The sequence below is a fragment of the Hyla sarda genome, chromosome 3 (assembly GCF_029499605.1).
Source record: "Hyla sarda isolate aHylSar1 chromosome 3, aHylSar1.hap1, whole genome shotgun sequence".
NCBI classification, from domain to species: Eukaryota; Metazoa; Chordata; class Amphibia; order Anura; family Hylidae; genus Hyla; species Hyla sarda.
The window spans coordinates 178,627,420-178,642,946 of NC_079191.1; the positions used below are offsets into that span (position 1 = coordinate 178,627,420).

Genomic DNA, 15,527 nt, shown 5'->3' on the forward strand with positions numbered 1-15,527 from the left:
TCCTTTTTACAGTAGGGGTTGGAACTGGGGTTGTCTCTCAGTTCACTTAAAGGTCAGGTTTCGGCCCTTGCTGTTCTTTTCCAGCAGCCCCTGGCTTCTAATTCTCATGTCCGGACCTTCCTTCAAGGAGTGGCGCATGCTGTTCCTCCTTATCGGTCACCCTCTGCCCCTTGGGACTTGAATTTGGTTCTGAGTGCCCTCCAGGGTGCACCCTTGAGCCCCTTAGAGAGGTGTCTCTGCCTCCTTTCTTGGTAAGTGGCGTTTCTTGTTGCTATCACCTCCATCCGGAGGGTGTCTGAATTGGCAGCTCTTTCCTGCCGTTCTCAGTTTCTGGTGATCCACAAGGACAAGGTTGTTTTCCGGCCAGATCCTTCCTTTTTGCCTAAGGTGATCTCGGCCTTTCATCTCAATGAGGACATTGTCCTCCCGTCCTTTTGTCCTGCTCCTTCTCATCCTAATGAGCGCTTACTACACAAGCTGGATGTAGTTCGGGCTGTTCGGTCTTATCTCTCAATCACTTCTTCGTTTCGTTAGTGTGATCCTTTTTTTCATCCTTACGGAAGGTCGTCGCAAGGGACAACCTGCTTCCAAGGCCACCATTTCTCGGTGGATTCGGTCCGTCATTTCGGAAGCCTATCGCTGTAAGGGGAAGATTCCTCCTTTCAGGGTTGTGGCTCATTCTACCCGTTCTGTTGGGGCATCCTGGGCTTTCCAGAATAGAGCCTCGGCCTCGCAGATTTGCAAGGCGGCTACCTGGTCGTCTTTGCACACTTTCTCGAGGTTTTACCGAGTTCATACTTTCGCATCGGCTGATGCTAGTCTGGGTCGTAAAGTGTTGCAGGCGGCAGTGGATCGGCCGTCTGTCTGACTGCTTATCTGCCCACCTAAGGGACGGCTTTGGTACGTCCCATGGTCTGTGTCCCCCAATGGAGCCGATAGAGAAAAGGAGGTTTTTGTTTACTTACTGTAAAATCTCTTTCTCGGAGGATCCATTGGGGGACACAGCTCCCGCCCTTTTTGGGATTTCCTTTGGTTCTCTGTCTGAGGGTGTGTTCAGTTATGTTTTTTCTTCTGGTTCTCGGACAGTTTTGGGTTTCTCTTTGACCTGTTGGTCTCCTCCTATTGCTCTGGAACTTAAACTGATTAGATCAGAGCCTGAAGGCTGGTATATCCTGCTGGGAGGAGCCAACTTTTTTTATTACCATAGTGTAACACCTCCTAGAGACAGCAGCATACACCCACGGTCTGTGTCCCCCAATGAATCCTCCGAGAAAGAGATTTTACGGTAAGTAAACAAAAATCTCATTTTTTTTACATATATCAGGAGCAGCATCTTTCAGTTGCATCTGTATATAATTGAATACATTTTTATCTTAAAAAAAAAAAAAAAAAAAAAAAAAATGTACAGTGCAACCAAAAAATCTTTTGTGTGGGGAAATTGGATTAAATTTATTTATTTATTTATTTTTTTTTTTTGAGGATTTCGTTGTTGTGCTGTACACTTTACAGTAAAACTGACATGTTTTCTTTTTTCTGTGGGTCAATATGATTAAAATGATACACATGATTACATGTTTTTCTATTATTGTACTGCTCTTAAAATAAACTCAATACAATTAGTATGTTTAAAATGGCCCTTCTCTGACCCCTCTATAACTTTCTCATTTTTCTGTATACGGGGCTGTATGAGGGCTCATTTTTTGTGCCATGATTTGTAGTTCTTATCAGTATTATCTTTGCGTATATGTGACTGATCACTTTTTATAAATTATTTTCTGGGATCTAATGTGATCCAGCAATTTTGGACTTTTTCTTACATTTATCTTGTTCACCGTATGGGACCATTAACACTTTACTTTATTAGTTCAGGCATTTACACCTGTGGTGATATCAAATATGTTGATATGTTTTGTTTTAAAAAATTTTTTTCGTAAAATGGGAAGAAGGAATTTTACCTTTTTTATTGGGGAAGGGCTTCTTTATTTTTTTTAACATGTCATTTGTCCTAGGGGTTAATTTATGTTTTCAGAAATGTGAAAATTGTTTTATTGGCAAAAGGTTTAGATGCCTTTTTGACCTAAGATTTTCAACCTCATTTTTAATTGGTCTGTATTGGAAAAAGTGTTCAGTGGTGAAATAATTCTTATGTATGTGATTACTATTTAGAATCTAGAGGCCGAACTGACATATATGAAGAACATGAAGGAATCTTATGAAAAGAACAATAATGTACAGGTGAGCTTCCCCACAATGGTTAAAGGGGTACTCCAGGGAAGTCAACTTATCCCCTATCCACAGGATAGAACATAAGTGTCTGTCTGATTGTGGGGGGTGGAAACGCAACTCTCTTTTCCTCTGTGCACTCTGGCCCACACCCTCTAGGACAAGTGGGGGTGATGGCTGAGCAGGCTGAACCCCGTACAGGAGATTACGGGGGTCCTAGCGTTCGGATCACCCACCATCAGACACTTCTTCCCTATACCTATGTGCCAAACTTTGCCAAAGTTCCCCTTTATTAAAAGGTAAAACACTTCCGGGGACATTTATCATCGTTGCTTTCATAAGCAAGTTCTGTTGGCATTTTTCTTTTTTTTTTTTGCTTTGGGTTTACTTATGTGTGACATATTTATCATGATATCACAGGGGGCTGATAAATTTGGCTTACATAAGCAAAAAACGATAAATTACTTTAGAATGCAATTTATTTTTTACCATACATAAGAAAAAAACAATAAATAACTTCAGAACACCACTGGGAGACACCACCTCCTCTTCTGTGTTTATTAAAAGTTTTTACCACTTTTTTTATTTATTCTGGCCCCCCCTAAATGTACTAAACCATTTTTTTTTGGAAGTGCCAGATTTAATGCTCCGGGCCTGTTGGTACCGGCTCTTCCCGACACCCCTGTGGCTGTGGGTACAGAGGTAATAATTGTGGGCTAGCGTTAGCTAACACTAAGCCCAGCTTAGTAATGGATTCCATCTATAAGATGGCTTCCATTACTAAGCCTGTAAAGTAAATAATAAAAAAAAAAGTAATAAAAAAAATTATTTAAAAAAACTCCCCCACAAGCCATAATTAACTATTTTATTAATATAAAAAAATAAAAATAAAAACCTGGGTCATCGTTGTAGTCCTCTTGAATCTGAAGTAGTCATCTGCATAAACTGATCTGAAATGATAATGAAATAACACAAAAATATATTTAGTACATTTATATGGCTCTCCCCTGGGGAGAACGCTCATAAAGCAGTGTTTCCAAACAGGGAGCCTCCAGCTGCTGCTAAACTACAACCCCCATCATTTCCAGACAGCCTTTGGCTGTCTGGGAATGATTTGTGTTTTAATTTAGCAACAGTGAGCCTCCAGTTTAGCAACATCTGGAGTCTCGCTGTTCCTAAACTACAACTCCCATGATAGGAGTTGTAGTTTAGGAACAGCGAGACTCCAGCTGTTTCTAAACTACAACTCCCATGATGGGAGTTGTAGTTTAGAAATAGCTGGAGGCACCCCGTTTCTAAGCTACAACTTCCAGGAAGATAGTTGTAGTTTAGAAACAGCTGGAGGCACCCCATTTCTAAACTACAACTTCCATAATGGGAGTTGTAGTTTAGAAAAAGCTGGAGGCACCCTGGGGGCGGAAGGGAGATGAGTGGTGGATCAAACCTTCCCCTTCACCACCGTCCCTCATCTCCCCTGCGGTGACGGTGGAGAGAGAGACCAGCGGCGGGGAATTTTGTAACTTTTTGCTTACCCACAAAAGTTGCACAAAAAAATGCTTAGGCGTATGTGCAACTTTTGTAAGCAAAAAAAGGCTCTAAATACCTTGATAAATGTCCCCCTTCTTGTCCAGATTTAAAACAAGATAAGGTGGACCAAAATTAAGTTACCACTTCTTCTTCAGTGTAAACGCATTCAGGAGTTTATGAATGAAGTCAGCAGCATGCGCAAAGAGATTAGTGCAGCCGCATCACAGGATGAAAAAGAATCTGATCTAAAGACTCTGTTGGAGGAAGAGGTGGAATCCAGGCAGAAGCTGGAGCAGAGGTGTAAGGTAAAGAGTAACGTATTAGAAACTTTTGGCTTATACAAATGACTGTAACCAAATCACCTTACTCTAACACCCACTTAGATGCAAAATCTTACTTATTGTTTTTCTTCTTATTAGGAACTAGAATGCAGAGTTCTGAAGCTACAAGAGAAGTTGGGCACAGAAATCAGAGATGCTAGTGAACAGTCTGAACAAGTAAGGCATTCTTGAATTAAAGGGGTTGTCTAGTACTTTTCAATAAACTAGCAATGCATTGACTTTTGTGGGTATTGTTTGTTCTGTGTATACTTTAATTTTTTATTTCCAGTGCTTCTTGTGTTCTTAGGCTCGGTCACATAACTGCTCTGACTGTGATTTCTTTATTAACTGAACGTAATGTTACGGAATAAACAGTCAAGTAGGTAGAGGTGGCATCCTTCCCATGGGCTGGCTGGAATTTCACATGGATTTAAGTACTGCCATTATTATTATATTGTAATAGTCTTGAGTCGCAAGGCATTGCTACCCATGTCTCTAATATGGAGAGGAGAGAGGCTACTTCAGCCCTCTGCTTGTGAGTATTATATGTCATCATTCTTTTTATTTACTGCCTGCTACAGAATCCTGTTGACCACTTTGACAGAGATCAGTAAAGATTGCTAGGAGGCTGTACAGTGGTCTCAGCCCTGTGCTCCAGAATTGCATGTTACTTACCCTCTATCATGTATATGTATGCCAGGACTACTACTCCTTGTATGCGTATGGTGGGGGTTTGCTCTCAAATTGTGTGGCACGTTGCGTTCAACAGATTTTGCAACCAAAAAAAATCCTAAAAACCCGACCAACTGCCTGTTTTAGGCTGTGTTCACATCACGATTTGTCCGTACGCAGAACGTACATGTTTTTTAAATTCTTAAAAATAAATTATCAGACCGTCAAACATATCAATTCATTAATATTAGAGACTTAATAATTAAGGTTTGTCTTTTTATGGCCTTTGAATCAATGTATACGATATTTATGTGGTACAGATAATCGGAGTCTACAATGATTTATTGTCCTTTTTAAGTAACGTATACATGAAATATCACATTGACTTGTATTATGTAAGGTTTTTTTTTGCGTGTGTACCTACGTAGAACATATACTTCATATCTTCTAGACATGCGCAATAGGGGTTTCAGAAGGCCTGAAATGCCCGGTTATCATATTTTTATGTATATGTTAATTACATTAAAAAACTTATGCAGCATATTGAATACGCTGTACTTATGTTTTTTAAACGTGTAAACATAAGAAAATTGTGTGTGCGTTTTTACATCAATTTTATATATACGTTTCTAACATACACGTCAAACTTATTAGAAATCGGGATGTGAACACAGCCTTACTAAAAAAAAAAAAAGCCCAAAAAAGAGGGCATGGCTGTTGGGAAAAAGGGCATGGGCCCTACACACACAAACACACACACACACACACAAATATATGCACTTACACAGGGAAAGTTTTATGTCCAAATCCCTATTGTACAGTGGTCCCTCAAGTTACAATATTAATTGATTCCAGGACAACCATTGTATGTTGAGACCATAACTCTATGGAAACCTGGTAATTGGTTCTGAAGCCACCAAAATGTCATCCAAAAAATGGGAAAAAGCAAGGATTAAAGAAAGATAAGTAGATACCTAATACAGATAAATCACGTTCTTATATATAAAAGTAAGAAAGATCTGCTGGGAGCTGTAAATCACTCAGGGTCCTGTACAGTACACGCAATGTCCTAAAAAAGTAACATGGAGCTGCCGTCACCTGGTGTCCAATGGAGCAGGTGACGGCAGAACATGTATTACCTCCCTGTACTGTTTACTAGAGATGAGCGAAGTTACAGTGATTCGATTCGTCACGAACTTCTCGGCTAAGCGTTTGCTGACTTAAGCCTGCATAAATTAGTTCAGCTTTCAGGTGCTCCGGTGGGCTGGAGACTTTCTCCTAGGACTGTATCCACCTTTTCCAGCCCACCGGAGCACCTGAAAGCTGAACTAATTTATGCAGGCTAAAGCCAGCAAACGCTTAGCCGAGAAGTTCGTGACGAATCGAATCACTGTAACTTCGCTCATCTCTAGTAGGCATCCCTGATATTTTTCTAGAAAATGAAGTATTTCATTTGTTTACCAGTGAAAATGACCGTTCTCATTGGTCAGTTCTTCCAGCCTTTCACATGTTTCGCAGATCTGTTCTGGATATAACATTGTATGTTGAGGATAGTAGCAGGACATGGGCAGAGAAAAAAATACTGCAAGTAGTAGTTTTTTTTCTCCATTCAAATCCTGTTTATAAATTAAATCCAGATGGACCTCTTTAAAGTCAATGGGATACTTCAGGACCTCTTGGTGTCTGTTGTGCAGTGGACCATCTTGTTTTGTTTTGTTTTTGTTTCACAGCTGATCTTCCAAAGGGAGCTCCCACACAGATCTAAACCTAGCATTAGGCACCATGCTGCCCTACAGACATACACAAAATAAAAACAGCAACAAAGGATGCCCAGAGGCATGGAGGCAAAAAAAGGTTAAAGGAAACCACTAAGGATTGCAAATGATGGTCTTTTTCAATAAGAAAATAGTCTTAGTAGATAGTGAAATTAGACAAATCATATCACAGCTGTTTATTACTCTATTGACCAATATTTTTTCCTGCATACCTGCTTTTGCTTACTTTATTTGATTTCATGCAATATATGTTACTGTAATAGAGTGAGCTGTGTGCCTTGGGATCAGGTGGTATATTGGTATGACCAGTGGTATATCTCCTCTCCTAAAGTGGCGCTGGACAACCAATCAAAATAATTTGGTTAGTTTACTCTTTAACGTGTTACTTCAATAGTGATATGACAAATGCTGCATGCTAGTAGTCTTTCTATATTATTTTAATTTTGGATTTGGCACTTTTCTCCCCATACTGCGCAACTCATAGCTGTGTGAAATCTGTCTCTAGTGTGAGACCTAGTGTAACGTGATGCTATGGCAATGGGTCTCGCACTGGATATGGATGTCACACATCTACAAATGGCAACAAGATAGGTGACTCATAAGGCATTAAGCCCCTAAATTTAAAATGAAGATCATTTATTAAAATGGCTATTGTGTACGGTGCTACGTAATAGTCGTATGTCATATCACCATTGGAGTTACACTTAAAGCTATGCATGATTCTGATTTCTATCAGATTTGCAAATTCAATAATAGGCAAAGGTGAGACGGGATACACTGCGGCCAGTGGCAGAAAGGATAGGATTTCTAGCTTTTTGACAACATCCGCTGAACATGTAGCACTTGAAGAGTAAGGAATGGGCTCAGGTGCTGAGCATGCTTTATACTCAGTGGGTGTAGGCTACTACCAGTTTGGCAAAAAGAAAAGTGATTATAATTTTAGACCATATCACCTAGCCCTACCCTTGTCTGAGCTTTATGGACATGTGTGCAGCACAAACACACTGCTTATCAGATATTCTCTGTTGTAAAGTGTCAAGGTGGCAAAGTGCTTTACTACCACACGTGACATACATTGTGAACAGTGGTATATATATTTTGTATACACAGTGCTGCCATGCTATTACACAAAATATACAATCTGTATAGCAATGTATGTATTACATACACACAACCTCATTTATACTACATAGTAGGAAATATCAGAAAGTGGTCCAGAACATTAACACTTATGTCCCTGTTATTAGAGCAAGCACAATGATAGTAAAATGCTGGTGTTTGTATAAATATTGTGTATGTGCAAACTGTTTTTTATATGTTCTCCCTGTTAAATATTTTGTAAGTTATTGTAATCTATATCAGAATTTATATAGTAATTAAAAAAAACTCCAGGGAAGGAGTGAATTCACAAAGTTCACTGCAAAAACCACAACACTGAAAGGATTCATGTATACACACCCTGAGGCTACAGTAGGGATCAAAAGTTTGGGCACTCCAGGTAAAAATTTGTATTAATGTGCATAAAGAAGCCAAGGAAAGATGGAAAAATCTCCAAAAGGCATCAAATTACAGATTAGACATTCTTATAATATGTCAACAAAAGTTAGATTTTATTTCCATCATTTACACTTTGAAAATAACAGAAAACAAAAAAATGGTGTCTGCAAATGTTTGGGCACCCTGCAGAATTTATGGCATGCACTGCCCCCTTTGCAAAGCTGAGACCTGCCAGTGTCATGGATTGTTCTCAGTCATCATCTGGGAAGACCACGTGATGTCAATCTCAAAGGTTTTAAATGCCCAGACTCATCTGACCTTGCCCCAACAATCAGCACCATGGGTTCTTCTAAGAAGTTGTCTAGAAATCTGAAACTGAAAATAGTTGACTCTCACAAAGCTGGTGAAGGCTATAAGAAGATAGCAAAACGTTTTCAGATGTCAATATCCTCTGTTCGGAATGTAATTAAGAAATGGCAGTCATCAGGAACAGTGGAAGTTAAAGCAAGATCTGGAAGACCAAGAAAAATATCAGACAGAACAGCTTACAGGATTGTGAGAAAAACAATTCAAAACCCACATTTGACTGCACAATCCCTTCAGAAAGATCTGGCAGACACTGGAGTTGTGGTACACTATTCCACTATAAAGAGATACTTGTACAAATATGGTCTTAATGGAAGAGTCATCAGAAGAAAACCTCTTCTACGTCCTCACCACAATCTGCGTTTGAACTTTGCAAATGAACATATAGACAAGCCTGATGCATTTTGGAAACAAGTTCTGTGGACCGATAAGGTTAAAATCAAACTTTTTGGCCGGAATGAGCAAAGGTACGTTTGGAGAAGAAGGGGAACAGAATTTAATGAAAAGAACCTCTGTCCAACTGTTAAGCATGGGGTTGGATCAATCATGCTTTGGGGTTGTATTGCAGCCAGTGGCACAGGGAACATCTCACAAGTAGAAAGAAAAATGGATTCAATAAAATTTCAGCAAATTTTGGATGCTAACTTGATGCTATCTGTGAAAAAGCTGAAGTTAAAGAGAGGATGGCTTCTACAAATGGATAATGATCCTAAACACACCTCGAAATCCACGAGGGATTACAACAAGAGGCGTAAACTGTAGGTTTTGCCATGGCCTTCACAATCTCCTGACCTCAACATAATTGAAAATCTATGGATAGACCTTAAAAGAGCAGTGCGTGACAGACAGCCCAGAAATCTCAAAGAACTGGAAGACTTTTGTAAGGAAGAATGGGCGAAGATACCTCAAACAAGAATTGAAAGACTCTTGGCTGGCTACAAAAAGCGTTTCCAAGCGGTGATACTTTCCAAAGGGGGCAGTACAAGATATTAACTCTGCGGGGGGCCCAAACTTTTGCAGACACCATTTTTTTGTTTTCCGTTATTTTGAAAGTGTAAATGATGGAAATAAAATCTAACTTTTGTTGACATATTATAAGAATGTCTAATCTGTAATTTGATGCCTTTTGGAGGTTTTTACATCTTTCCTTGGCTTCTTTATGCACATTAATACATTTATACCTGAGGTGCCCAAACTTTTGATCCCCACTGTATGTGCTTACAGTATTTTGGCACTAGTTCTCACAGAAAATACTATAATGCACCTTTTCTGTGCTATAATTTTGGGGAAAATACTGGCCAAAATCAGGCTAATCTGTGCATATAACCGGAGACTCTGCCTTTATTCACTCACAGATCTCACTTACTATTCAGGATGCCCTTAGTTGGTTGCAAACAAATGTTAGAGATTAAAAGATAAAAGAGCTTGAAGGAGGTGAGACACTTGTTAGATAATACCTATTCTGTTTCCACCACTACTCATATGCATATTTTACAAAGTTGTCTAAGTGTTAAAAGGGTACTCTGCTGCTCAGCGTCAATGCAAGTCTACAGCCATCATGCCCCCTCCCATAGACATTTGCATTGAGGGGGCAGGGCATCATATCATGAGGGGGAGGGGCTATGACGTCACGAGCTCCCGGCGCCGGCTTCAGCGTTTGGAACAGTTTGTTCCAAACGCTGAGCAACGGAGTACCCCTTTAATTCATCCTTTTGCTGCAATAAAGAAAAAAGTGACAATGCGGCATTGCAGTATCTTCAATCATGACAGACAGGAGCTTACTACCCTTCAAAAACCAGGGCACCGACCCCCCCCCCCCCCAAGGCTTGCTGGTTGTGCTCTAGATTCCTTTTCATATGAAGATAGATTTGATTAAATGGGGAGCTCCGAGAACAAACTCGGCTTTCTTGTCAGGCCGGATCGGGGTATGAGGTGCACTCTTCTTTTGTGGTGCTGCAGCTGTTGGCAGAGTAATGCAGCAAAGGAGAGAAGAAGCATTGCTTGTCACTAGAGGCCAATGTGGATGGGGCCTAAGTTGAATTTTTGATTTTAGCCAGAATTCTAATTGTGCTTTACTGAAAGAGCGAATTAATCAATTTAATATTAGTTGCCCAGCCTTGATATCATGGGTGAACAAAGTTGAGCACAGACCCTGACTGTAGTGTATGTGTTTGTTAGGCCTTATTTAGAGAACCATATTGCAGCTGCAAAATCCTGGCCAAATCACATGGCTAATTATCTGAGCAAAGGATCTATGAAACTGCTAGATATCAAATCCATGATCAGACCAGGACTTGATTTGTGACAGACACTAAAATATGGTCATCTGAATGAGGCCTAACTTCCAGTTCAGTCACAAAAATTGTCTCCCTACACTGTCATAACCATCTCGGTGGGCAGTAATTGTCAAATGTTCACAACATAAGCTTCTGGATTCAGTACTTTGTTGACAATTCTTTTTACTTCTTATAGGATTTTAACAATTTGAAAATGTCACCATACTTTCCAACCTCTACTTTGGAACATTGGGAAACCAAACAGAAGCTCCAGCTGATTTCCAGAAATGTGCTGGCTAAAGATAAAACCAACTGAAGTTTTGAAGACCTTTTTTTATATGATCAGTGCTGCTAGAAGTTCTCACCAATTTCACATTATAATGTCTGTACTGTGTAATATTTTATTACTACACATTTTCATTAGTTTTTTTTCTTTTGCTCCATTCTTTGTGTACCATGCTTTACAAGAAAAGAACCATCAACTTTGTGTTAGTTGTCACGAAGACAGCTTTCCAGTGTGTATGGGAATGTTTATCAGGCCCATACATACAGAGGCTCACCCTATTACGTTCATGTCATAAAGTTACCCCTATATATAGGATCAAAACATATATAATAAATCTGTTAATGACAGATACCAAAATTATATAGACCTACAAGCGCAAAAAGACCTCCAGAAACAAATTTATACAAAAGTTATTTTTTGCTTGAACAAACATGATTCTATTAACACATGCATAAAAGCACACACACACACACACACAATAGAAAAGAATGGTAAACCAAACAAAAGTGCGAAGCTGTGACAGACACAATCACAGAAAGTACAACTGCAAATAAAAATAATTCCAGGTACATTACAGATATCAGGACTCCCCCCTGTACCCCACCAGTCCTCTGCCACATTTCACCAGGAAGGCTTTTTAGTGCCTATATGCTGTGTGGCCACCAGTCTATGCATTTTCTGTGGGGGAGATTTATCAAAACCTGTGCAAAGTAAAAGTTGCCCATAGCAACCAATCAAATTGCTTCTATAATTTTTCACAGGCTTCTTTAAAAATGAAAGCAGCGTTCGAATTGGTTGCTAGGGGCAACTGCACCACTCTTCCTCTGCACAGGTTTTAAATGGGCGGTGCAGGGGGGGGGGCCGGCCTGTCTGTCCGGGCATGCTGGGAGTTGGGAGTTGTAGTTTCACAACAGCTGGAGGCCCCCTGGTTTTTAGCATACAGTATTAGTTTTTATATGCTCTGGTCGGCCCCCGCCTGCAGCCACACACAGGAGCCGGCCCGGGCACATAAAAATAAGTATTCCTAATCCTATCCCGGACATCCCTGTGTCCCGAAAAATCTTTTCGGGACATAAGGATGTCCGGCGGTCACTCACCATTCCCCGGCGTCCTCCTGCGATCCTCCCGCGATCCTCCTTCGGTCCTTCGCTTCTCCGCCTCTATGGTCGTACGCACGGGACGTCACTGACGTCCCGTGCGTACAACCATAGAGACGCAGGAGGACCGCAGAATCGTCGCAGGAGAACGCACGCCGGCCGGGGCCTGGTAAGTGACCGCGTCATCTTCTTCAGTGTTCCCGTCATCGCTCCTCCGGCACCTACTGCTATGGTCCATAGGCCATAGCATTAGATGTGACCCCGGGCCGGAGGAGCGGTGACCGGAACACTGTGGGGGCAGCAGTACAGACATACAGCCTCCAGCCATACACTGTATATGGCTGGAAGCTGTATGTCTGTGGGGTGGGGGAACTGCTGACCTAATGTGGGGGGGAGCTGCCTACAAATGTGTGTGTGGGGGGGGAAGCTGCCTAATATTGTGGGGGGGAAGCTGCCTAATATTGTGGGGGGGGGGAAGCTGCCTAATATTGTGGGGGGTAGCTGCCTAATATTGTGGGGGGGAGCTGCCTGATATTGTGGGGGGGGGGGGAAGCTGCCTGATATTGTGGGGGGGGGGGGGGTGGAAAGCTGCCTGATATTGTGGGGGGGGGGGGGTGGAAAGCTGCCTGATATTGTGGGGGGGGGGGGGGGTGGAAAGCTGCCTGATATTGTGGGGGGGGGGAGCTGCCTAATATTGTGGGGGGAGCTGCCTGATATTGTGGGGGGGAGCTGCCTGATATTGTGGGGGGGGGGGGGGGGGAGCTGCCTACAAATGTGGGGGGAGCTGCCTAATATTGTTGGGGGGAGCTGCCTAATATTGTGTGGGAACTGCCTACTATTGTTGGGGGGAGCTGCCTACTATTGTGGGGGAAATGCTGACCTAATGTGAGGAACCTGCCTACTATTGTGGGGGAACTGCTGACCTAATGTGGGGGGAGCTGCCTAATATTGTTGGGGGGAGCTGCCTAATATTGTGTGGGAACTGCCTACTATTGTTGGGGGGAGCTGCCTACTATTGTGGGGGAAATGCTGACCTAATTTGGGAACCTGCCTACTGTTGTGGGGGAGCTGCCTACTGTTGTGGGGGAGCTGCCTACTGTTGTGGGGGAGCTGCCTACTATTGTGGGGGAGCTGCCTACTATTGTGGGGGAACTGCTGACCTAATATTGTGTGGGAACTGCCTACTATTGTTGGGGGGAGCTGCCTACTATTGTGGGGAACCTGCCTACTATTGTGGGGGAAATGCTGACCTAATTTGGGAACCTGCCTACTGTTGTGGGGGAGCTGCCTACTGTTGTGGGGGAGCTGCCTACTATTGTGGGGGAACTGCTGACCTAATGTGGGGGGAGCTGCCTAATATTGTTGGGGGGAGCTGCCTAATATTGTGTGGGAACTGCCTACTATTGTTGGGGGGAGCTGCCTACTATTGTGGGGGAAATGCTGACCTAATGTGAGGAACCTGCCTACTATTGTGGGGGAACTGCTGACCTAATGTGGGGGGAGCTGCCTAATATTGTGTGGGAACTGCCTACTATTGTTGGGGGGAGCTGTCTACTATTGTGGGGAACCTGCCTACTATTTTGGGGGAAATGCTGACCTAATTTGGGAACCTGCCTACTGTTGTGGGGGAGCTGCCTACTATTGTGGGGGAGCTGCCTACTATTGTGGGGGAGTTGCCTACTATTGTGGGGGAGCTGCCTACTATTGTGGGGGAGCTGCCTACTATTGTGGGGGAGCTGCCTACTATTGTGGGGGAACTGCTGACCTAATGTGGGGGGAGCTGCCTAATATTGTTGGGGGGAGCTGCCTAATATTGTGTGGGAACTGCCTACTATTTTGGGGGGAGCTGCCTACTATTGTGGGGAACCTGCCTACTATTGTGGGGGAAATGCTGACCTAATTTGGGAACCTGCCTACTATTGTGGGGGAGTTGCCTACTATTGTGGGGGAGCTGCCTACTATTGTGGGGGAACTGCTGACCTAATGTGGGGGGAGCTGCCTAATATTGTGTGGGAACTGCCTACTATTGTGGGGAACCTGCCTACTATTGTGGGGGAAATGCTGACCTAATTTGGGAACCTGCCTACTGTTGTGGGGGAGCTGCCTACTATTGTGGGGGAACTCCCGGCCATTATGTGGGGGAGCTGGCAATCTAATGTGGGGTAATCTAATCTAATGAGCGGAGTGCTGCATTTTACCAGAAGACGGGGAGAAGTCATTTTCGGTATCGGTTTCGGCCGGCCTTTTTTTTTTATTTCGGTTTCGTTTCGGTTCTGAAATTTCCATTTCGGTGCACCTCTACTTTTTATGGTATCATCACTTTTGTTCAAATAAAGATTAAAGGAGATCTGTAGTGCAATATAACCTATCCCCTATCCAAAGGATAGGGGATAAGTTATAGATTGCAGGGGGTCCGAGCGCTGGGGCCCCCGGGATCTCCTGGACGGGGCCGCAGCAGTATGCTGGAAAGGGGGCGTTCCGTCCCCGCATGACGTGGTGGCCAACACACCCCCTCCATGTACCCCATAGAGATACATGGAGGGGGCGTGTCTGCCGCAGCTTTCTGCTGGGGACGAAACTTCACTTCCTGCAGACTGGAGATCCCGGGGGGCCCCAGCGCTCGGACCCCCCGCGATCTATAACGTATCCCCTATTTTGTGCTGGAATACTCCTTTAACTATTTTGCATAAATCTGTTTCCAGGGGTCTTTTTGCTCTTGTAGGTTTATATAGACCATACATTATGTTAAATACATGTAATTTACTATTACAATATTCTGCCTTCTCTAAAGTTAAAGGAAAACTGTAACCAAGTTCACCAACACTAAACCCAATACACTGGGTTATAGAGTGGGTGAACAGGAGTCCATACATGGCTCACTTACTTTTTTTATGCTTTCTTGTTGCCGAGTTGTCGTGGCGCTCTGAAGGTGGGTCCCCCGCCGGCAGCTTTCCTTTGGATCCCGGAGGAAGGGGCCTTCGCTCGCCCCCCCCCCTTGTTCGCATACTCATTTTCCCCGAGCACAGCGCATTGGGAGAGCGCTCAGTGCAGTGTAACTGCGCATGTTCCGGTCCCTCGCTACACCCAGGAGTACCTCTTTCTGAAGTCTTGCTACTCCCGATTTCCAGGTTCAGCGAGGGATCTGCGCAGGCCATATTTTTGGTTGTGCTGCTAATGGCTGTAGTTTTAAATGCAGTAAGATATCTTCAGTAATCTTACGCAGGGCCAGTTTTAGGCTTAGCATGGCCCTAGGCAAAATCAAAAGTGGGGCCCCAAAAGTCGTAATAGTGCATTAACCAGATTTGCACATTTTTGGTCACTTCAAATACCATAAAAAATATAGTCCCATCAAAACAAAAATGGTACAGATAAAAACTACAAATCAAAGTGCAAAAAATGACCCTCATACATCCCCATATAGAGAAAAATAAAAGTTATAGGGATCAGAATAGTGCAATTTTATATTTTTGTATAGTTCCCCCCACATT

At 42.8% G+C, this 15,527-nt stretch overlaps 1 protein-coding gene across 3 annotated transcripts in view; it reads left to right on the forward strand.

Annotated features, from left to right (window-relative positions):
• The window catches only part of CCDC150 (coiled-coil domain containing 150), a 133,651-nt gene extending 122,421 nt beyond the window's left edge, over window positions 1–11,230 (forward strand). The window contains exons 24-27 of one of the 3 annotated variants that reach the window (XM_056565628.1): window positions 2,167–2,235; window positions 3,906–4,055; window positions 4,170–4,247; window positions 10,853–11,230. In XM_056565628.1, the coding sequence (XP_056421603.1) occupies window positions 2,167–2,235; window positions 3,906–4,055; window positions 4,170–4,247; window positions 10,853–10,972 (417 nt within the window). In that variant the 3' untranslated portion in view covers window positions 10,973–11,230. The remainder of the gene's footprint in view (window positions 1–2,166; window positions 2,236–3,905; window positions 4,056–4,169; window positions 4,248–10,852) is intronic. The other 2 variants (XM_056565627.1, XM_056565629.1) reach the window with 2 other exon arrangements.
• Window positions 11,231–15,527: the final 4,297 nt, after the last annotated feature.